The sequence below is a fragment of the Oncorhynchus nerka genome, linkage group LG22 (assembly GCF_034236695.1).
Source record: "Oncorhynchus nerka isolate Pitt River linkage group LG22, Oner_Uvic_2.0, whole genome shotgun sequence".
Taxonomy (NCBI): domain Eukaryota; kingdom Metazoa; phylum Chordata; class Actinopteri; order Salmoniformes; family Salmonidae; genus Oncorhynchus; species Oncorhynchus nerka.
In genome coordinates, this window is record NC_088417.1 from 16,716,848 (window position 1) to 16,739,456 (window position 22,609).

Here is a 22,609-nt window from a genome sequence, read left to right on the forward strand (position 1 = left end):
AACAATTAACAAGTCAATAACACAGTAGAAGAAAAAAAATGGGCAGTCTATATACAATGTGTGCAAAAGGCATGAGGAGGTAGGCGAATAATACAATTTTGCAGATTAACACTGGGGTGATAAATGATCAGATGGTCATGTACAGGTAGAGATATTGGTGTGCAAAAGAGCAGAAAAGTAAATAAATAAAAATAAAAAACAGTATAAAAACAGTATGGGAATGAGGTAGGTGAAAATGGGTGGGCTATTTACCAATAGACTATGTACAGCTGCAGCGATCGGTTAGCTGCTCGGATAGCTGATGTTTGAAGTTGGTGAGGGAGATAAAAGTCTCCAACTTCAGCGATTTTTGCAGTTCGTTCCAGTCACAGGCAGCAGAGTACTGGAACGAAAGGCGGCCAGATGAGGTGTTGGCTTTAGGGATGATCAGTGAGATACACCTGCTGGAGCGCGTGCTACGGATGGGTGTTGCCATCGTGACCAGTGAACTGAGATAAGGCGGAGCTTTACCTAGCATAGACTTGTAGATGACCTGGAGCCAGTGGGTCTGGCGACGAATATGTAGCGAGGGCCAGCCGACTAGAGCATACAAGTCGCAGTGGTGGGTGGTATAAGGTGCTTTGGTGACAAAACGCATGGCACTGTGATAGACTGCATCCAGTTTGCTGAGTAGAGTATTGGAAGCCATTTTGTAGATGACATCGCCGAAGTCGAGGATCGGTAGGATAGTCAGTTTTACTAGGGTAAGCTTGGCGGCGTGAGTGAAGGAGGCTTTGTTGCGGAATAGAAAGCCGACTCTTGATTTGATTTTCGATTGGAGATGTTTGATGTGAGTCTGGAAGGAGAGTTTGCAGTCTAGCCAGACACCTAGGTACTTATAGATGTCCACATATTCAAGGTCGGAACCATCCAGGGTGGTGATGCTAGTCGGGCATGCGGGTGCAGGCAGCGATCGGTTGAAAAGCATGCATTTGGTTTTACTCGCGTTTAAGAGCAGTTGGAGGCCACGGAAGGAGTGCTGTATGGCATTGAAGCTCGATTGGAGGTTAGATAGCACAGTGTCCAATGACTGGCCGAAAGTGTATAGAATGGTGTCGTCTGCGTAGAGGTGGATCAGGGAATCGCCCGCAGCAAGAGCAACATCATTGATGTATACAGAGAAAAGAGTCGGCCCGAGAATTGAGCCCTGTGGCACCCCCATAGAGACTGCCAGAGGACCGGACAGCATGCCCTCCGATTTGACACACTGAACTCTGTCTGCAAAGTAATTGTAAGTCGCTCTGGATAAGAGCGTCTGCTAAATGACTTAAATGTAATGTTAAATGTAATGTAAATGGTGAACCAGGCAAGGCAGTCATCCGAGAAACCGAGGCTATTGAGTCTGCCGATAAGAATATGGTGATTGACAGAGTCGAAAGCCTTGGCGAGGTCGATGAAGACGGCTGCACAGTACTGTCTTTTATCGATGGCGGTTATGATATCGTTTAGTACCTTGAGCGTGGCTGAGGTGCACCCGTGACCGGCTCGGAAACCAGATTGCACAGCGGAGAAGGTACGGTGGGATTCGAGATGGTCAGTGACCTGTTTGTTGACTTGGCTTTCGAAGACCTTAGATAGGCAGGGCAGGATGGATATAGGTCTATAGCAGTTTGGGTCCAGGGTGTCTCCCCCTTTGAAGAGGGGGATGACTGCGGCAGCTTTCCAATCCTTGGGGATCTCAGACGATATGAAAGAGAGGTTGAACAGGCTGGTAATAGGGGTTGCGACAATGGCGGCAGATAGTTTCAGAAATAGAGGGTCCAGATTGTCAAGCCCAGCTGATTTGTACGGGTCTAGGTTTTGCAGCTCTTTCAGGGATGTGAGTGTGTTTCATATGATCCATATCACCCTGCATAATTTCAAACACATACACAGGCTCTGTAGTGACCACAAGATGTCACAGGTTTTTGATGAAGTAAGCCAAGCTCCAACAGGACACTTTCTGTGTACCTCAGCATCAGAAAAGGGGTCTCTCACTCACACACACACACACACACACACAAAATGTCCTTGCTTACACCACCCTACAATGTTGCACCTGACTGGGAAATTACTTTTTCTCTTCCCTTCTCTGGTATGGTTCTCTTGAGTGGTTGGTCGATGTTGCTCTCCAGTGGTTGGTCGATGTTGCTCTCCAGTGGTTGGTCGATGTTTCTCTCTTGTGAGATTAAAAGCAGTGTTTTGATTTATGACCAGAACATACTTCAGCATTTTTATGAAATTTACGACAGCATTGATCCAAACCGACTATGCATCGCAAATTATGTTTGTGTCAGTATTTAACATGACTGATGTATCTGCACTGGGTATTGTAATGTAGTTCTATTCAAACACATAATGGGTTTCTGTTAGAGTTTCAACACCTTTATTATTACTGAAAACTAAAGGATATTTCTCTCCTGTCCTTTTCCAGAGGAGATCTTCCAGACCCATATTGCCCACTGGTGGTCCCCGGATGGTGCCCGGCTGGCATATGCCACCATCAATGACACTATGGTGCCCAGGATGGAGATCCCTATGTTCACGGGAACTACTTACCCTACCGGGAGGGAGTATCACTACCCTAAGGTTAGAACAGTATAATTACTAACCTATTACCAACAAAACATGTTCTACTACAACGCTACACCACGGTAAATTGTACCACCGCTCAAAGGTCATGAAACACACAAAAAGGTTTAAAAAAGTACAACCAATCTTGGGAAATGGGAAACTACTCCAGCATGGAGTTAGTTCTGTCTTCAGGCGTGTCCTTCATGAGGCAGATGCACTTAAAATGTCCAATAAGAACAGTTGTTTTAATAATGGCATTTGCAATCATAGTGTCTCTCTGCTGTCTGTCCTCCGTGCAGGCTGGGGAGGAAAATCCAGTCATCTCTTTGTATGTGGTCAACTTGAACGGGCCCCTGCACACCATCGAGATGAGGAGACCTGAAGACCCGAGGATGGGGTACACCACCCCACACAACCGCACTACCCTTACTAATCTAACCTCCGTACACAACCGCACTACCCTTACTAATCTAACCTCCGTACACAACCGCACTACCCTTACTAATCTAACCTCCGTACACAACCGCACTACCCTTACTAATCTAACCTCCAAATACAACCACACTACCCTTACTAATCTAACCTCCGTACACAACCGCACTACCCTTACTAATCTAACCTCCAAATACAACCGCACTACCCTTACTAATCTACATTTACATTTACATTTAAGTTATTTCGCAGACGCTCTTATCCAGAGCGACTTACACCTCCGTACACAACCACACTACCCTTACTAATCTAACCTCCATGTACAACCACACTACCCTTACTAATCTAACCTCCGTACACAACCACACTACCCTTACTAATCTAACCTCCGTACACAACCGCACTACCCTTACTAATCTAACCTCCGTACACAACCGCACTACCCTTACTAATCTAACCTCTGTACACAACCACACTACCCTTACTAATCTAACCTCCATGTACAACCACACTACCCTTACTAATCTAACCTCCGTACACAACCACACTACCCTTACTAATCTAACCTCCATGTACAACCACACTACCCTTACTAATCTAACCTCCGTACACAACCGCACTACCCTTACTAATCTAACCTCCGTACACAACCACACTACCCTTACTAATCTAACCTCCATGTACAACCACACTACCCTTACTAATCTAACCTCCGTACACAACCACACTACCCTTACTAATCTAACCTCCGTACACAACCACACTACCCTTACTAATCTAACCTCCAAATACAACCACACTACCCTTACTAATCTAACCTCCATGTACAACCACACTACCCTTACTAATCTAACCTCCATGTACAACCACACTACCCTTACTAATCTAACCTCCGTGTACAACCACACTACCCTTACTAATCTAACCTCTGTACACAACCACACTACCCTTACTAATCTAACCTCCAAATACAACCACACTACCCTTACTAATCTAATCTCCATGTACAACCACACTACCCTTACTAATCTAACCTCCATGTACAACCACACTACCATTACTAATCTAACCTCCATGTACAACCACACTACCCTTACTAATCTAACCTCCAAATACAACCACACTACCCTTATTAATCTAACCTCCATTTACAACCACACTACCCTTACTAATCTAACCTCCGTACACAACCACACTACCCTTACTAATCTAACCTCCGTACACAACCACACTACCCTTACTAATCTAACCTCCAAATACAACCACACTACCATTACTAATCTAACCTCCGTACACAACCACACTACCCTTACTAATCTAACCTCCGTACACAACCACACTACCCTTACTAATCTAACCTCCATTTACAACCACACTACCCTTACTAATCTAACCTCCAAATACAATACTACTCAAATGCTAATAGCACATAGGCCTACTATATATAGCATGGCTATATATCCTTGTGGATTTTAAAGGGGTGAAAACATTGAATATGTCAGTAGAATGTTCCTAGTCCTTTATCCTAGATGTTGAATATACATTAATAAACACTCTTATTTCTGTTTGTGTTACAGAGAGTACTATGTCACCATGGTGAAATGGGCGACTACCACCAAACTGGCAGTGAATTGGTTAAACAGAGCCCAGAACATATCCATGCTGACGTTGTGTCAGGCCACCACCGGCGTCTGCACGAAGGTGTGTGTGTGTGCATCATCTTTAGCTACAAACACAGCTGTTTTTCAGCCTACTTTGTTAGCTTTTCTTAAACTTATGACTTTTCTTTCAAATTATGTATGTTTTAGAAACATGAGGATGAAAGTGAAAGTTGGCTACACAGACAGGTAAGAAAGAAACATCAACATGATTCAAGTACAAATCATTTCCTTTTAGGGCTGTTAATCTGTCTTTGTTATAGTACTTCAGAGTGGAATGTCAATCCATCATTTCTAAATATGTTATAATTAAGCAATAAGGCACGAGGGGGTGTAGTATATGGCCAAAGGATTCTTCAAAGTAGCCACCCTTTGCCTTGATGACAGCTTTGCACACTCTTGGCATTCTCTCAACCAGCTTCATGAGGTAGTCATCTAGAATGCATTTCAATTAACAGGTGTACCTTAATAAAAGTTCAATTGTGGAATTTCTTTCCATCTTAATGCGTTTGAGCCAATCAGTTGTGTTGTGACAAGGTAAGGGTGGTATACAGAAGATAGCCCTATTTGGTAAAAGACCAAGTCCATATTACGGCAAGGACAGCTCAAATAAGTAAAGAGAAACGACAGTCCATCATTACTTTAAGACATGAAGGTCAGTCAATCCGGAAAATGTCAAGAACTTTGAAAGTTTCTTCAAGCGCAGTCGCAAAAACCATCAAGCGCTGCGATGAAACTGGCTCTCATGAGGACCGCCACAGGAAAGGAAGACCCAGAGTTATCTCTGCTGCAGATAAGTTCATTAGAGTTAACTGCACCTCAGGTTGCAGCCAAGGCAAAGGGTGGCTACTTTGAAGAATATAAAATATATTTAGATTTGTTTAACACTTTTTTGGTTACTACATGACTTCATATGTGTTATTTCATAGTTTATATGTCTTCACTATTATTCTACAATGTAGAAAATAGTTTTTTTTTTAAATAAAGAAAAACCCTTGGATGAGTAGGTATGTCCAAACATTTGTCATATGACTGTTAGAATGAGGAGCCGCTGTTCTCCAAAGACGGTCTGAAGTTGTTCTTCACCAGAGCCATCCCACAGGGAGGCAGGGGCAAGTTCTTCCACATCTCCATGTCCATCACACAGGTACTGTACACTCCCTTTCTACACTCTCTATTCTGTGTTCTGCATGTGGGCTTCCATACGCTACAATTGCTTCCTACAGCAATGTACAGCATAGCATAGACAACACCACTTCAGAAGGTGAATGGGCAAGACCAAAAATGTACAGTAAGTGCCTTTGAACGGGATATGGTAGTAGGTGCCAGGCGCACCGGTTTGTGTCAAGAACTGCAATGCTGCTGGGTTTTTCATGCTCAACAGTTTCCCGTGTGTATTAAGATTGGTTCACCACCCAAAGGACATTCAGCCAACTTGACACAACTGTGGGGAGCATTGGAGGTCACATGGGCCAGCATCCCTGTGGAACGCTTTCGACACCTTGTAAAGTCCATTGTCCCAACGAATTGAGGCTGTTCTGAGGGAAAAAAGGGTCGGGGTGCAACTCCATATTAGGAAGGCGTTCTTAATGCTTGCTTTACTCAGTGTGTCTATCTCTTCCTCCTTCCCTCTCCAGCCCAACACCAGCACAGACACGCTGCAGTCCATCACGTCTGGAGACTGGGACGTCACCCAGGTCCTGGCCTACAACGAGAACATCCAGCTAATGTGAGCTCCTGATGCAGCTGGGCCACACACACACACACACACACACACACTTACATGCCTTCACATGTAGTATACACACATTCTTTGCTGTGATTATAACACAAACACCCATCCACAACAAAATTCTCTCTCTCCCCCTCACTGTCCCTCTCTCCGGAGTAGAGTAGAGTATTTTTTATCCTCGGGGGGCATGTAGTAAAAACACATTGGATACATGAGAGTAAAGTAAATAGGCAGTTAACGTCATAGATTTAGCCGGTGGTAACTTGTGGAATAGACACCAACTGGAATGCGGTTTTAACCAATCAGCATTTTGGATTAGACCCAACCAATGTATAAATGACAATAAATATACTTGGGGAGCCGCTCTGAGAGAAGCAACCTAAATTCATCAAACAAGAGATGCTGGGATCCCTTCAGAATGAATTGCGCCTTACGTATGACCCCCCCCCCCCCCCTCCCTGTCAAATTTGTTCCTGGCCTACTTAAGTTTCAAAAAACATCCTCACCTCATATTTAATTTATGTTTACATCTCTTCCAATGTCAAGACCTGCTGTTGGAACTGTTGGTACTCTTGCTGCTTATATGTAGCCGACAAGTTTCTGTTCAACTGTACCGCTGGAGTCCGCTGCACTCTTTACACAAACCTACTTTTCTCACTTCGTAGACTCCTTACATTTGTGACTACGGAAATGCTTCAATGACGTAATGTTGTGTGCACCCATGTATTTGTTATATTATGTATTAGTTGAACATATGTCCAACTTGAAATGTTTATTATTATGTATCTTGCAGATACTTCTTGAGCACAGAGGATGATCCGAAACGCAGGCACCTCTACAGGTAACACGTACATAGCTCTGAATAACTGTCTCTAATTCTGTCCTCTTCTGTCGTGCCTAGCTATGTTGCACCCACCCACCCACCCAAAATAGTTATTTTCGTTTCACTTGGTTACAATTTAGGTGCCAGTTGTCCTGGATGCTTTGAGGGGCTTTGCTCTCAGTCTGAAAAAGATCTAGGAGAAAGACTTGGCTCAGTGTCTTCTTGTTGTGTTTGCAGTGCGGACACAGTGGGCCCTTTCAACAGACGCTGTCTCTCCTGTGACTTCTACGAAGGTTGTGGCTACGTCACAGGCTCCTTCAGCCACAGCATGAGCCTCTTCCTGCTTAGCTGCAAAGGTGGGAGCCACCGGTTGATTGGTCTGTCTCTCTCCCCAAGTGATCTATTTTTCCAGTCATATGAACCTTTGGTCCCTCACATCTGAGAGACATTCTGAGACAATGAATTCAATGTATATGTTGGTTACAGATGATATTTGGTCACAAACACAATCATTTGTTCAGTGTATTTCAACCATGTTTTGTGACACTGTTAAGTTCATGGAGAATAAGAGCACCTCCTCCCAGCTGCCCACTACACTGAGTTTGGTAACACTGTCACCACAGATAAATCGATAAATGGTAATCGAGAATTTCATTTTTCTACGGCTGGCCATGCTTTCCACCTGGCTACCCCTACCCCGGTCTAACCCATGTCCAGATAGCTAATGTTCTGAAAGAGCTGCAAGATCTGGACCCCAACAAATCAGCTGGGCTAGACAATCTGGACCCTCTTTCTAAAATTATCCGCAGCAATTGTTGCAACCACTATTACTAGCCTGTTCAACCTCTCTTTCGTATCGTCTGAGATCCCTAAAGATTGTAAAGCTGCTGCGGTCATCCCCCTCTTCAAAGAGGGAGACACTCAACCCAAACTGTTACATACCTATATCTATCCTGCCCTGCCTTTCTAAAGTCTTCGAAAACCAAGTTAACAAACAGATCACCGTCCATTTCAAATCCCACCGTACCTTCTCCTCTATGCAATCTGGTTTCCGAGCTGGTCATGGGTGCACCTCATCTATGCTCAAGGTCCTAAACGATATCATAACCACCATCGATAAAAGACAACACTGTGCAGCCATCGTCATCAACCTGGCCAAGGCCTTCGACTCTGTCAATCACCGCATTCTTATTGGCAGACTCAACTGCCTTGGTTTCTCAAATGACTGCCTCGCCTGGTTCACCAACTACTTCTCAGATAGAGTTCAGCGTGTAAAATCGGAGGGCCTGTTGACCGGACCTCTGGCAGTCTCTATGGGGGTGCCACACGGTTCAATTCTCTGGCTGACTCTTTTCTCTGTATATATCAATGATGTCGCTCTTGCTGCTGGTGATTCTCTGATCCATCTCCACACAAACGACACCATTCTGTATACTTTTGGCCCTTCATTGGACACTGTGGTAACAAACCTCCAGACGAGCTTCAATGCCATACAACACTCCTTCCGTGGCCTCCAACTGCTCTTAATTGCAAGTAAAACTAAATGCATGCTCTTCAACTGATCGCTGCCCACACCTGCCCGCCCTTCTTGCATCACTACTCTGGACGGTTCTGACCTAGAATATGTGGACAACTACAAATACCTAGGTGTCTGGTTAGACTGTAAACTCTCCTTCCAGACTCACATTAAGCATCTCCAATCCAAAGTTTAATCTAGAATCTGCTTCCTATTTCGCAAACAAAGCATCCTTCACTCACGCTGCCATAAATACCCTCGTAAAACTGACTGTCCTACCCATCCTTGACTTCGGCGATGTCATTTACAAAATAGTTAAACACTATACTCAGGAAATTGGATGTAGTCTATCACAGTGCCATCTGTTTTGTCAACAAGGCCCAATATACTACCCACCACTGCGACCTGTGTGGTCTCGTTGGCTGGCCCTCGCTTCATATTCATCGCCAAACCTACTGTCCCCAGGTCATCTATAAATAAAATCATTTACCTTTGAAGAACTTCAGATGTTTTCAATGAGGAGACTCTCAGTTAGATAGCAAATGTTCAGTTTTTCCCAAAATATTATTTGTGTAGGACAAATCGCTCCGTTTTGTTCATCACGTTTGGGTATGAAAAAAACCCGAAAATTAAGTCATTACAACGCAAACTTTTTTCCAAATTAACTCCATAATATCGACAGAAACATGGCAAACGTTGTTTAGAATCAATCCTCAAGGTGTTTTTCACATATCTATCGATGATAAATAATTCGTGGCAGTTGACTTTCTCCTCTGAAGAAAATGGAAACGCGCATGGAGCTGGAGATTACGCAATAATTTCGACGGAGGACACCGGGCGGACACCTGGTAAATGTAGTCTCTTATGGTCAATCTTCCAATGATATGCCTACAAATACGTCACAATGCTGCAGACACCTTGGGGAAATGACAGAAAGTGCAGGCTCATTCCTGGCGCATTCACAGCCATATAGGGAGCCATTGGAACACAGCGCATTCAAAATCTGGACCATTTCCTGTATGAAATTTCCTCTTGGTTTCGCCTGTAGCATTAGTTCTGGGGCACTCACAGATAATATCTTTGCAGTTTTGGAAACGTCAGAGTTTTTTCTTTCCAAAGCTGTCAATTACATGCATAGTCGAGCATCTTTTCGTGACAATATATCTTGTTTAAAACGGGAACGTTTTTTATCCAAAAATTAAAAGAGCGCCCCCTATCTCGAAGAAATTAACATGCCTACCAGGTTAAATAGAGGTAAAACAAAAAATAAACTGTGGCAGCATAATTACTGTAGGCTGAGACAGGAGGGATCGGGAGACACTGTGAACCTGTCCGACTATACTGGAGATGCAGCGGACAGACTTCATTGAGCCCTCAGACAGCCCCTGGGTGACGCCAGTTGTCGTGGTTCCTAAGAAGTGGGGCAAGCTGAGGTTCTGTGTGGACTACAGGTGGCTGAATGAGGTAACCAGGAAGGACTCATACCCCATAACTTGTATCGATGAGTCGCTGGACCTGGTTAGGGGGTCCTCCTTGTTCCCCTCACTCGACCTCCAAAGCCAAAACTGCATTCTCCACTAACAGAGGACACTGGCAATTCAAGGTCCTGTGCTTCGGCCTGTGCAACGCTCCAGCTACTCCCCTGACAGCAGTGTCTGGTATACCTCAATGACATCCTGGCCCATGGCTGCTCCTTCCAATCAGCTCTGGGACCGCAACAGTGTGTGTCGGAGAGGGTGGCTGCCGCAGGCCTGAAACTCCACCCCAAGAAGTGCCACTTCATGAGAAGAGAGGTGTCCTTCTTGTGCCACCGAGTGGGGAAGGAGGGTATCAGCACCATGGAGGACAAGGTGGGGGTTGTCCGAGACTGGTACACCCCCACCGACCAGCATCAGCTGAAGAGCTTCCTGGGCCTGGCCTCGTACTATAGGAGGTTTGTACAGGGCTTCTCAAGTGTTGCTGCTCCCCTGAACCGCCTGCTGCCGAAGGACAAGGCCTTCACTTGGACAGTGGAGGGTGCCTTCAACACCCTCAAACATGCACTGATTGAGGCCACCTTGTTCGCCCCCTGAGCTCTCTCATCGGAGAGAGGGACTTGAGAGAGAGCTGTGTGCAGAGGAGGGGTCTGTGCCACAGTGTGTCGGGCGAGCGGGCATGTCTGCTGTGAGCTGCAGACTGTCGCAGTGGCAGCAGCAGGGAGGGGACACAGACCTACAGCCGGTGCTACAGTGGGTAGAGACGCAGCTGACGCCACTGTGGGAAGAGGTGGCAGCGTTCGCACTCATGACCAAAGGTTGTGGTCAAAGTTTGAGAGACTGCGGCTGGCTGATGGCGTGCTACAGTGGGCTTGGAAGGAGTCAGCTACTGGAGAGGAGAGGTGGCAGGTGGTGGTCCCAAAAGCATTGTGGGAGGCTGTGCCCCAGAGCACTCATGGGGACTGGACACTTTGGAGTCACAAAAACACTCCGCCGCCTCCGTCAGGGATTTTACTGGGGGCAGCACAAGAGGGATGTGGAGGACTATTTCTGCCGCTGTGACAACTGCACAGCGAGAAAGGGCCCTCCAGGCCGCTCTCATGCTCAGCTCCAACAGTTCCCAGTTGGGGCTCCCATGGAGAGGGTGGGAGTGGATCTAGTTGGGTCGTTCCCCACCACATACAGTGGAAAACGCTGAGTGCTCATGGCCATGGACTATTTCACAAAATGGCCCAAGGCCTATGCTCTGCCTGACCAGGAGGCAGAGACCATCGTCGACGCCCTGACAGCGGAGATGTTCAGCAGGTTTGGAGCTGCAGAGTCCATTCACAGAGACCAAGGCAGAAACTTTAAGTCCTGTGTGTTTGCCACCATGTGTGAGAGGCTGGGTATGCACAAGACCCGCACTACTCCTCTCCATCCTCAAAGTGATGGCCTTGTGGAGCGCTTCAATAAAACGCTTGGACAGCAGCTGGCCATCATCTCTGCCAAACACCAGCGTGACTGGGACAGGCACCTGCCTATGATCCTCATAGTATGCCACTCCGCTGTCCAAGACTCCACCTCCTGCACGCCTTTCCTCCTCATACTGGGGAGAGAATTCCGCACCCCTGCAGAGATGGCATTTAGTTACAGAGCTTCAGATCCCACGCCAAGCTATCGACAAAATCCAACTTGAACGTGTACACCGCTTCGGACAGAGAGACCAAAAACATCACTGCTCTAGAGGAGATCTGCATGGAGAAATGGGCCAAAATACCAGCAACAGTGTGTGAAAACCTTGTGAAGACTTACAGAAAACTTTTGAGCTCTGTCATTGCCAACAAAGGGTATATAACAAAGTATTGAGATAAACTTTTGTTATTGACCAAATACTTATTTTCCACCATAATTTGCAAATAAATTCATTAAAAATCCTACAATGTGATTTTCTGGATTTTTTTTTTTCTCATTTTGTCTGTCATAGTTGAAGTGTACCTATGATGAAAATTACAGGCCTCTCTCATCTTTTTAAGTGGGATAACTTGCACAATTGGTGGCTGACTAAATACTTTTTTGCCCCACTGTATATGTATGAAAAAAGCATCTATACACTTCCTGATAAACTCAGTCACCGTATTCATTGATGTTATTCTCAGAGGCTACACGAAATATATCCCAGTCCGCGTGATCAAAACAATCTTGAAGCATGGATTCCGATTGGTCAAACCAGCGTTGACTAGACCATAGCAAGGGTACTTCCTGTTTGAGTTTCTGCATATAGGAAGGGAGGAGCAAAACGGAGTCGTGATCAGATTTGCAGAGGGCAGGGCCTTATAGGCATTTTGAAAAGTTGAGTAGCAGTGATCCAGTGTTTTTCCAGAACGAGTACAACAGTCAATGTGTTAGTAGAACTTCGGTAGCATTTTCCTCAAATTTGCTTTAAAATCCCCAGTTACAATGAATGCGGCCTCAGGACATGTGGTTTCCAGTTTACATAAAGTCCAGTGTAGTTCTTTGAGGAACCTCGAGGTATTGGCTTGAGGGGAATATTTACGACTGTGAATATAACCAAAAATAATTATCTTGGGAGGTAATATGGTCGGTATTTGATTGTGAGGTTTTCTAGGTCGGGTGAACAAAAGGACTTGAGTTTCTGTATGTTATCACAATCACACCATGAGTAGTTAGTCATGAAACATACACTCCTGCCTTTCTTCTTCCCGGAGAGTTCTTTATTCCTGTCTGCGCGATGTACTGAGAACCCAGCTGGCTGTATGGACGTGGACAGTATATCCCGAGAGAGCCATGTTTCTGTGAATCCCTGATCTGTCTCCGAGCTAGTCAATCCCTGATCCTCACACTGAGCTAGTCTACTTTATTATCCAGAGACTGAACATTACATTCTGGGCTAATGTAAGAAATAACCACCCAAAAAAACAAAATACTGCAATGTTGCATAGGAGCTAGAAGCAGAGCTGCCATGTCTGTCAGCGCCATCTTCTTCCATCCTGCCTCTTGGCCACTTTCATTTATTTGACATGATTGTGATATCATTACAGAGCTGAGAAAGATTGCCTGGCCTACTTTGCAGAGCCACAAATGTTTCTTTCTAGCATGTTCTCAATTTGCTAAGTGCATCGATCATTTAATTATGTTTCCCCTCCAAGTGCAGTGATGTGGTTTAGGAGACAGAGAGAGTACATTTCTACAGGGGCTTGTTTGTTTGCAAGCTAGCTCCAGAACACTCCAGAAACTATTTTGGCTGTGTTAAATTAATTGAATAAGCTAACAATAGCCTCCCCAACAATAGCAAGAAAGTCTGGAAAGGATCTGTTGTGCTTGTAGAAAAACATGTTTAGCAACGTCAGGCTTTCAGACTTTGATCAATGATGTTTTGATTTTGTGTCTGAACTTTGAGGCTCAACTATGTTGTGTCTCAGTCTTCTATCGACAAGGTGTAATTTTAAATGACAGATTCTAAAGGAAAACATTTATTGAGTTCAGATGATTTGATTTGATTTGATTTTCTTACGAGTCTTTTTAGAAATGGATAATTAAATAACCCTTTCCCATCCTCTTGCTTCCCCAGAACTATGGACAGTGGGGACACATTTTGAACCATGCAGTCACTGTTGTACAGATGTAGGATTTTAATTTGATCACCCTGTTGCATGAGAACTGTCCTACAATGCAGGAAATGTAAAATGTGTAGTGTACTGTATTTGCAGTTTAAAAAGACTTCTGATGTTTGTAATTTTCACTTTGAAATTTCACACTTATGAAAAATGTATCAACCCCTACAATAATGTAAATGATTTATAATTAACATAATAATTCACATTTCCGGTTGCTGCAGGATTATTTTCTTGCTGTAGCAAACTGGCTCAAATTAAGATCCCAAGTCTGTACATGACAAGGAGCCACAGAATGTACTATTAAACCGAGACAAGACGGAGACGAACCAGAGTAGTGCCACCACAAACTAATGGGCATGATGTCTGATGTTGATGTCTTATTTGGTCACATTTGTTTCTGTTTTGGTCTTTCTCCAGGCCCTGATGTCCCGTTTGTAGCAGTTTACAGCACACAGGACAGACAGAGTGAGTCTTCTAGTTAAGATTCTATTTGGATTCTGTTGCATGAAAACATAGGTTAGGGGTACTCAACTCTTACCCTAAGTCCCGGAGCCTGCTGGTTTTCTGTTTTACCTCATAATTAATTGCACCCACCTAGTGTCCCAGGTTTAAATCAGTACCTGATTAGAACAATGAAAAAAGGCAGTGGAACTGGCTTTCAGGTCCAGAGTTGAAGGTCATGGGTCATAAGAGGAATACATCATACAGAAAAATAGACCACCCAGACACACAATGCATGATCTTTATTTCCTCTGTCTTCAATATGCCTTTTTCTCTTGACACACACACACACACACACAACTGTCAGGGAGAAGATGATTCATGTCAGGAGGCAGATGATTTCAGGATCACTATGCACACACAAACGCGCACACACACCTGTAGGACATCCACTCCTCTCCATGAGTAGAACATTCAGCATCACCCCTGAAATATAACTCTTTAACACCATGGAGATAAAACAACTGTATCTATCTCTGTGTTTACAGAATAAAAGCCCTGCCCTCCACCCCTGATTCACAAAATAACCACCCACATCTGTGTGACCTCATCAAACAGGGACAGCATACTAAGATTTACCATTGACAGCACAACAAGGCCAGTCTGCTTTCTGCTGTCACTGTTTGCAGCCTCAGCCCAGTCGGTTGGCAGACACTGATTACATTACCTAACTGGGTGGATGCCCTCATAACAACATGACCTTCCCACTGTAATGAAAGACGTCCCTGTCTTTGTTTACGGTTAATTACAGACAGCATGTACACTTGGAGGAATAGCAATGTGTACAAAGTGCACTCGCACTCTGTAGTCATATTTTAGTGCATATAGTAGTAAACAAACAACTAAACAAGCTACGTTTGGCAGGAACTCTGCTTTCTAACTGGAACCATTAAAGTAGTTCTGAAATTAGAATTTAATTGCTGATGTGGCGGGGATAAAAACCATGCTGCATTACTGTGTTTGTTGTGTACTCTGTGGAGACCACACGCACGCACGCACGCACGCACGCACACACACACACACACACAGTCAGTCAGGAGAGAACACTCTCCCTGATCAAAACATGCACTCCTTTTGTTACTAGTCCAATCTCAGCATGCCAAGATAAGGCTTGTCAAGGCTCAACTTGAGGGCCCCTGATCTCAGTACCAGCCATTATGAAGTCTTAATTCATATTTACAGCCTACTTTGCTGATCTGTCTTTATCATAGTGTGTCAGTGGATACAAGGAGGGTGGGAGACAGGGAGGGAGGGTGGGAGAGGGAGGGAGGGAGACAGGGAGGGAGGGTGGGAGAGGGAGGGAGGGAGACAGGGAGGGAGGGTGGGAGAGGGAGGGAGACAGGGAGGGAGGGTGGGAGAGGGAGGGAGGGAGACAGGGAGGGAGGGTGGGAGAGGGAGGGAGGGAGAGGAGGGAGGGTGGGAGAGGGAGGGAGGGAGACAGGGAGGGGGAGGGTGGGAGAGGGAGGGAGGGAGGGAGGGAGGGAGGGTGGGGAGGGAGGGAGGGAGACAGGGAGGGAGGGTGGGAGAGGGAGGGAGGGAGACAGGGAGGGGAGGGTGGGAGGGAGGGAGGGAGACAGGGAGGGAGGGTGGGAGAGGGAGGGTGGGAGACAGGGAGGGAGGGTGGGAGAGGGAGGGAGGGAGACAGGGAGGGAGGGTGGGAGAGGGAGGGTGGGAGACAGGGAGGGAGGGTGGGAGAGGGAGGGTGGGAGACAGGGAGGGAGGGTGGGAGACAGGGAGGGAGGGTGGGAGAGGGAGGGAGGGAGACAGGGAGGGAGACAGGGAGGGAGGGGAGGGAGAGGGAGGGAGGGTGGGAGACAGGGAGGGAGAGGGAGGGAGACAGGGGGAGACAGGGAGAGGGGAGGGAGACAGGGAGGGAGGGGGAGAGGGGGAGACAGGGGAGGGAGGGAGAGGAGGGAGACAGGGAGGGAGGGAGACAGGGAGGGAGGGAGAGGGAGGGAGGGAGATTGGATTGGAGGGACTGAGACAGAGAGCGGTGCCTCTGCATTCTGATAACTTCCCTCTGTTCTCTTCTATTATGACATGCTGTAAGCATTGCTTCATCACAACTTCTAGCCCAACGTTCTACCACAACACCTATGCCCTTTGAACACCTACAGTATGTGCCCTTAGACCATGGTAGCCATAGCAACCTTAGCCATAAACTAAGGCCATGATGTTTATCACTGCAGAGGTGTTTGACCTAGAGACCAATGAGAATCTGAGGATGAGGCTGGACTCCATGCAGATGCCCCGCGTGGAATACAAGGAGATCAACATTGAGGATTACAGTACGTTATGTTCCGCTCTAACAATAAGGGAATGAGATTTCAGCAGCACATTTTACATAATGAAAATGTATCTGCTAAAGTCTGTTTTCTTCAGATGAACAGATAATGAAGCCATAGTGCTTGTGTACAACATGCGTACTGATCACTCTTTCTCTTGTTGTGTAGCACTAACGATGCAGATCCTCAAACCTGCCAGCTTTGTGGACTCATCACACTATCCTCTGCTCCTCCTTGTGTGAGTATACAGACCCTAACACACACGCGCGCGCACGCACACACACACACACACACACACACACATAGACCAAAAATGTATTTTACCCTAACCCTTGACCTAACACGTAACCTTAATTCTAACCCTAATTCTAAACCTAAACCTAACCCCTATGTCTAAAATAGCCATTTCCTTGTTTTACGATCCTTGTGAGGACTTCTGGTACCCACAACGATAGAAAAACCAACCCACACACACACACAACTGCTCTAGCGACTATGGTGTTGTATACAATGTAGCTATCCATCTCCATTGTCAGCTCTTGACACACAGAGACCTTCAGCTCCTCCATACCAAGTGCTGCTTCATCAGGAAAGATACAGTGCATTCAGAAAGTATTCAGATCCCTCTACTTTTTCCACATTTTGTTATGTTACTGCCTTATCCTAAAATGATTAAATTGTATTTTTTCCTCATAAATCTACACACAATAGCCCATAATGACAAAGCAAATATTACATTTAGGTAAGTATTCAGTCCCTTTACTCAGTACTTTGTTGAAGCACTTTTGGCAGCGATTTCAGCCTCGTGTCTTCTTGGGTATGAAGCTACAAGCTTGACACACCTGTATTTGGGGAGTTTCTCCCATTCTTCTCTACAGATCCTCTCAAGCTCTGTCAGGTTGGATAGGGCACGCCACTGCACAGCTATTTTCAGCTCTCTCCAGAGATGTTCGATCGGGTTCAAGTCTGGGCTCTGTCTGTGCCACTCAAGCACAATCAGAGACTTGTCCTGAAGCATCTCCAGTGTTGTCTTGGCTGTGTGCTTAGAGTTCATCCCCCCCCCCCAGTCTGAGGTCCTGAGTGCTCTGGAGCAGGTTTTCATAAAACATCTCTCTGTACTTTGCTTCGTTCATCTTTCCCTTGATCCTGACTAGTCTCCCAGTCCCTGCCGCTAAAAAACATCCCCACAGCATGATGCTGCCTCCACTGTGGTTCACCGTGGGAATGGTGCCAGGTGTGACGCTTAGCATTAAGGACAAAGATTTCAATCTTGTTTCTCATGGTCTGAGAGTCCTCTAGGTGCTTTTTAGCAAACTGCAAGTGGGCTGTCATGTGCCTTTTACAGAGGAGTGGCTTGCGTCTGGCTACTCTACCATAAAGGCCTGATTGGGGGAGTGCTGCAGAGATGGTTGTCCTTCTGGAAGGTTCTCCCATCTCCATAGGGGAACTCTGGATCTCTGTCAGAGTGAGCATCGGGTTCTTGTTCACCTCCCTGACCAAGGTCCTTCTCCCCCAATTGCTCAGTTTGACTGGGCGGACAGCTCTTGGAAGAGTCTTGGTGGTTCCCAACTTCTTCCATTTAAGAATGATGGAGGCCACTGTGTTCTTGGGGACCTTCAATGCTGCAGACATTTTTTGGTATCCTTCTCCAGATCTGTGCCTCGACACAATTCTGTCTCGGAGCTCTATGGACAATTCCTTCAACCTCAGGCTTGGTTTTTGCTCCAAATCATGTCCAATCAATTGAATGTAGGATGTTCAATGGAAACAGGATGCACCTGAGCTCAATTTCAAGTCTCATAGCAAGGGTCTAAATACTTATTTAAATAAGGTATTTCTGTTTTGAATTTTTTAACACATTTGCAAAAATGTCTAAAAACGTGTTTTTGCTTTGTCATTATGGGGTATGGTGCGTTATTGAATCAATTTTAGAATAAGGCTGTAGCGTAACAAAATGTGGAAAAAGGGAAGGGGTCTGAATACTTTCCAAATCCACTGTAATCACCCTCCAACTCTGAGTTTTAATCAGGGCTATTAATCTAAGGCAGAGAAGTGGCAACTCGTTCTCCTCCGCACTACCGGTAATTACACTGCAAATGAGATCTCCATCCCCCTTTAATTAACCCTCCTATCCTCCACTATCACACCATCTCTCCATGCCCTTGCCTGCAGGTTGGAGAAACATACACTAGACTATAACTTTTCGTTTTTTCACCCTGGTTTATCTCTGGATGGAGTGGCACGACTATAAAGACAATGAGTGGCACTAAAAAAAATCAATGTATAACACAATGATACTGTAAACTTAGTGTCTAACGCCATAATTCAATCTGAACCATATTGCTAAATAAGAGAGAGAGAGAGAGCCATAGAGCCATAGATTAGCGAGTAAACATGCCTTCTCGAGTAAACATGCCTTCTCGTATCCAGCGATGGCACCCCCGGTGGCCAGATGGTGTCAGAGAAATTCCACATAGACTGGGCCACGGTGCTGGTGAGCAGCTTCGGGGCAATGGTGGTTCGCTTTGACGGGCGGGGCAGTGGCTTCCAGGGGACCAACCTGCTGCACCGCGTCCAGAGGAAGCTGGGCGTGTTTGAGGAGAAGGACCAGCTGGAGGCCCTCAGGTAGGTACCTTCAACCTTGGTTGTGTCCTGATTCTCCACCCTTCTACTAAACTGTGCACTTGCACACTTCCAGTCATGGATTTAAAAGCATTGGAATGGTGTAATAATTGGCTGGAGGGAGTTTTCACCATTCTTTAATCCATGTGCACACTTTGGGAAAAGGGTGGAGAATCGGGACACAACCTTAGACTTCTTTCACAAGACTGTCCTAACACTGTCATATGGCCAGCTAACTAACGAGCTATGACATGGCCAGCTAGCTAACGAGCTATGACATGGACAGCTAGTTAACGAGCTATGACATGGACAGCTAGTTAACGAGCTATGACATGGCCAGCTGACTAACGAGCTATGACATGGACAGCTAGCTAATAAGCTATGAAATGGCCAGCTAGCTAACGAGCTATGACATGGCCAGCTGACTAATGAGTTATGACATGGCCAGCAAGCTAACCAGCTATGACATGGACAGCTAGCTAATAAGCTATGACATGGCCAGCTAGCTAACGAGCTATGACATGGCCAGCTGACTAACGAGCTATGACATGGCCAGCTAGCTAACGAGCTATGACATGGACAGCTAGCTAATAAGCTATGACATGGCCAGCTAGCTAATGAGCTATGAAATGGCCAGCTAGCTAATGAGCTATGAAATGGCCAGCTAGCTAACGAGCTATGACATGGCCAGCTAGCTAACGAGCTATGACATGGCCAGCAAGCTAACCAGCTATGACATGGACAGCTAGCTAAATAACTGAGAAGACACACTTGAAAGGGGTCGTCAAGACCAGGAAGTCTTCATTCTGAGATTAACTAATCCAAATCTAATCTCTTCCATTTCAGTATTATATCTAAAGAGCCATATGTTGACAAGACCAGGATTGGAGTTTATGGCAAGGTAAGAGCTGTTTTCTCCTGATAATTTATGAGGTTCATAGGTTGAATGTAGTAGTATCTGAATTGGATGGAATTCCCTTGAACCCCTTGTATTGTGCATTATCATTCTGCATACTGACTTGATGTGCTAATCACCCTGCATTTCAATATAGAAATCACAATGGAGGCTCTTTGAATCTCTGCTTTCTCAATGGAATTTATTGAGGGTTATTTTAAATTAGCTAGCTGCACTCTTCAATTTCAGTGCAAACTGTCAGTGTTCATGCTGACCTGTGTTTTTTCCAATCCAAGGTGTTGCAAGTCAATTTAAAATAGACATATTAGATGTGTGCTGCTAGTTTATCAGTTACCTTTGGATCAAATAGATGTAGTGTTGATAGATTCGGACACATCTGAAATAGATGTAGTATTGATAGATTCTGACACCTCAGAAATAGATAGTGTTCATAGATTTTGACACCTCTGAAATACACATTTTTCGAAATCCAAGATGACGTAGCAGTCGGACGTGTGTTTTTGTCTTGTCCTGTCCCGTGTATATATCATTTTCTTCGTAAATATTTCGTATATATTTTAATATCACTTTCCATCTACGGACTGAATATACTCTCCTGCAACCCGCCTCACCCAATGTGGTACGGATCTACTATTTTTATACTCTAGAACCGGAACCCCCATCGGAAGTTAGCTAGTAGTCAGTTAGCCACTGCTAGCGGTCTTCACCGTTAACTTGGACATCAGCCAGCCCCAACCCGGTCAATTCCTGCCAGTCTGCACAGCGCGATATCAACCCAGAGCATATCGGACTGCTTTTTCTCCACCACATCTCCGGATTCCTACCGCAAGCTCTGAACCTTTATACCGGATCATCGCAGCTAGCTAGCTGCTATCCGAGTGCCCACCCCTGGCTAACGTCTCTGTCCTGAAGCAAGCACCAGTTAGCCTGGAGCTAGCTAGCCCTGCTAGCCAAAGAGGTCCACCAGCCAATTCTTGGGCTACAATACCTCTTTTGCCAATTGACCTGGTCGCTTTACTGCTGACACGGAGCCCCGCCGATCCATCACGACGATTTCAACATGCTCTTCCATTGCGACGTCGCCGGATGCCCATCTACTTGCCCTGGCCTGCAAGCTGTCTGAATCACTGTGTCTCCAGCTCACCTAGCGTAGCAGCGACTAAGGAATTAGCTACCTGACTCATCTAGTGCTACTCACTGGACCCTATGATCACTCGGCTACACCTGCCTCTCCCTAATGTCAATATGCCTTGTCTATTGCTGTTTTGGTTAGTGATTATTGTCTTATTTCACTGTAGAGCCCCCAATATGCCTTAAATAGCCCTTTTGTTCCACCCCTCACATCTCACCTGGCTTAACTGGTGCCTCTAGAGACAAAACCTCTCTCATCGTTACTCAATGCCTAGGTTTACCTCCACCGTGCTCACATCTTACCACACCATTGTCTGTACATTATGCCTTGAATCTATTCTTCCGCGCACATAAATCTGCTCCTTTTACTCTCTGTTCCGAACGCACTAGACGACCAGTTCTTATAGCCTTTAGCTGTACCCTAATCCTACTCCTCCTCTGTTCCTCTGGTGATGTAGAGGTTAACCCAGGCCCTGCAGCCCCCAGCACCACTCCCATTCCCCAGGCGCTCTCATTTGTTGACTTCTGTAACCGAAAAAGCCTTGGTTTCATGCATGTTAACATTAGAAGCCTCCTCCCCAAATGTGTTTTATTCACTGCTTTAGCACACTCCACCAACCCTAATATCCTAGCCGTGTCTGAATCATGGCTTAGGAAGGCCACCAAAAATCCAGTAATGTCCATACCTAACTATAACATCTTCCGACAAGATAGAACTGCCAAAGGGGGCGGAGTTGCAATCTACTGCAGAGATAGCCTGCAGAGTTCTGTCATACTATCCAGGTCAGTGCCCAAACAATTTGAGCTTCTACTTTTAAAAATCCACCTCTCCAGAAACAAGTCTCTCACTGTTGCCGCTTGTTATAGACCCCTTCAGCCCCCAGCTGTGCCCTGGACACCATATGTGAATTGATTGCCCCCGATCTATCTTCAGAGTTCGTACTGTGGGTGACCTAAACTGGGATATGCTTAACACCCCGACCGTCCTATAGTCTAAACTAGATGCCCTCAATCTCACACAAATTATTACGGAACCTACCAGGTACAACCCTAAATCCATAACCATGGGCACCCACTTAGATATCATCCTGACCAACTTTCCCTCTAAATACACCTCTGCTGTCTTCAACCAGGATCTCAGCGATCACTGCCTCATTGCCTGTGTGCGTGATGGTTCCGCGGTCAAACGACCACCCCTCATCACTGTCAAACGCTCCCTAAAACACTTCAGCGAGCAGGCCTTTCTAATCGACCTGGAAAGATATTGACCTCATTCCATCAGTAGAGGATGCCTGGTTGCTCTTAAAAA

At 45.7% G+C, this 22,609-nt stretch overlaps 1 protein-coding gene across 3 annotated transcripts in view; it reads left to right on the plus strand.

Annotated features, from left to right (window-relative positions):
• Positions 1-22,609, plus strand: part of dpp6a (dipeptidyl-peptidase 6a) — a 361,387-nt gene that overhangs the window by 334,166 nt on the left and 4,612 nt on the right. For all 3 annotated transcript variants that reach the window (XM_029626299.2, XM_029626302.2, XM_029626300.2), the window contains exons 9-21: positions 2,453-2,607; positions 2,892-2,989; positions 4,602-4,725; positions 4,833-4,871; positions 5,722-5,829; positions 6,320-6,411; positions 7,208-7,255; positions 7,475-7,593; positions 14,263-14,310; positions 16,536-16,634; positions 16,800-16,869; positions 19,062-19,256; positions 20,100-20,154. In XM_029626299.2, the coding sequence (XP_029482159.1) occupies positions 2,453-2,607; positions 2,892-2,989; positions 4,602-4,725; positions 4,833-4,871; positions 5,722-5,829; positions 6,320-6,411; positions 7,208-7,255; positions 7,475-7,593; positions 14,263-14,310; positions 16,536-16,634; positions 16,800-16,869; positions 19,062-19,256; positions 20,100-20,154 (1,250 nt within the window). The remainder of the gene's footprint in view (positions 1-2,452; positions 2,608-2,891; positions 2,990-4,601; positions 4,726-4,832; positions 4,872-5,721; positions 5,830-6,319; positions 6,412-7,207; positions 7,256-7,474; positions 7,594-14,262; positions 14,311-16,535; positions 16,635-16,799; positions 16,870-19,061; positions 19,257-20,099; positions 20,155-22,609) is intronic.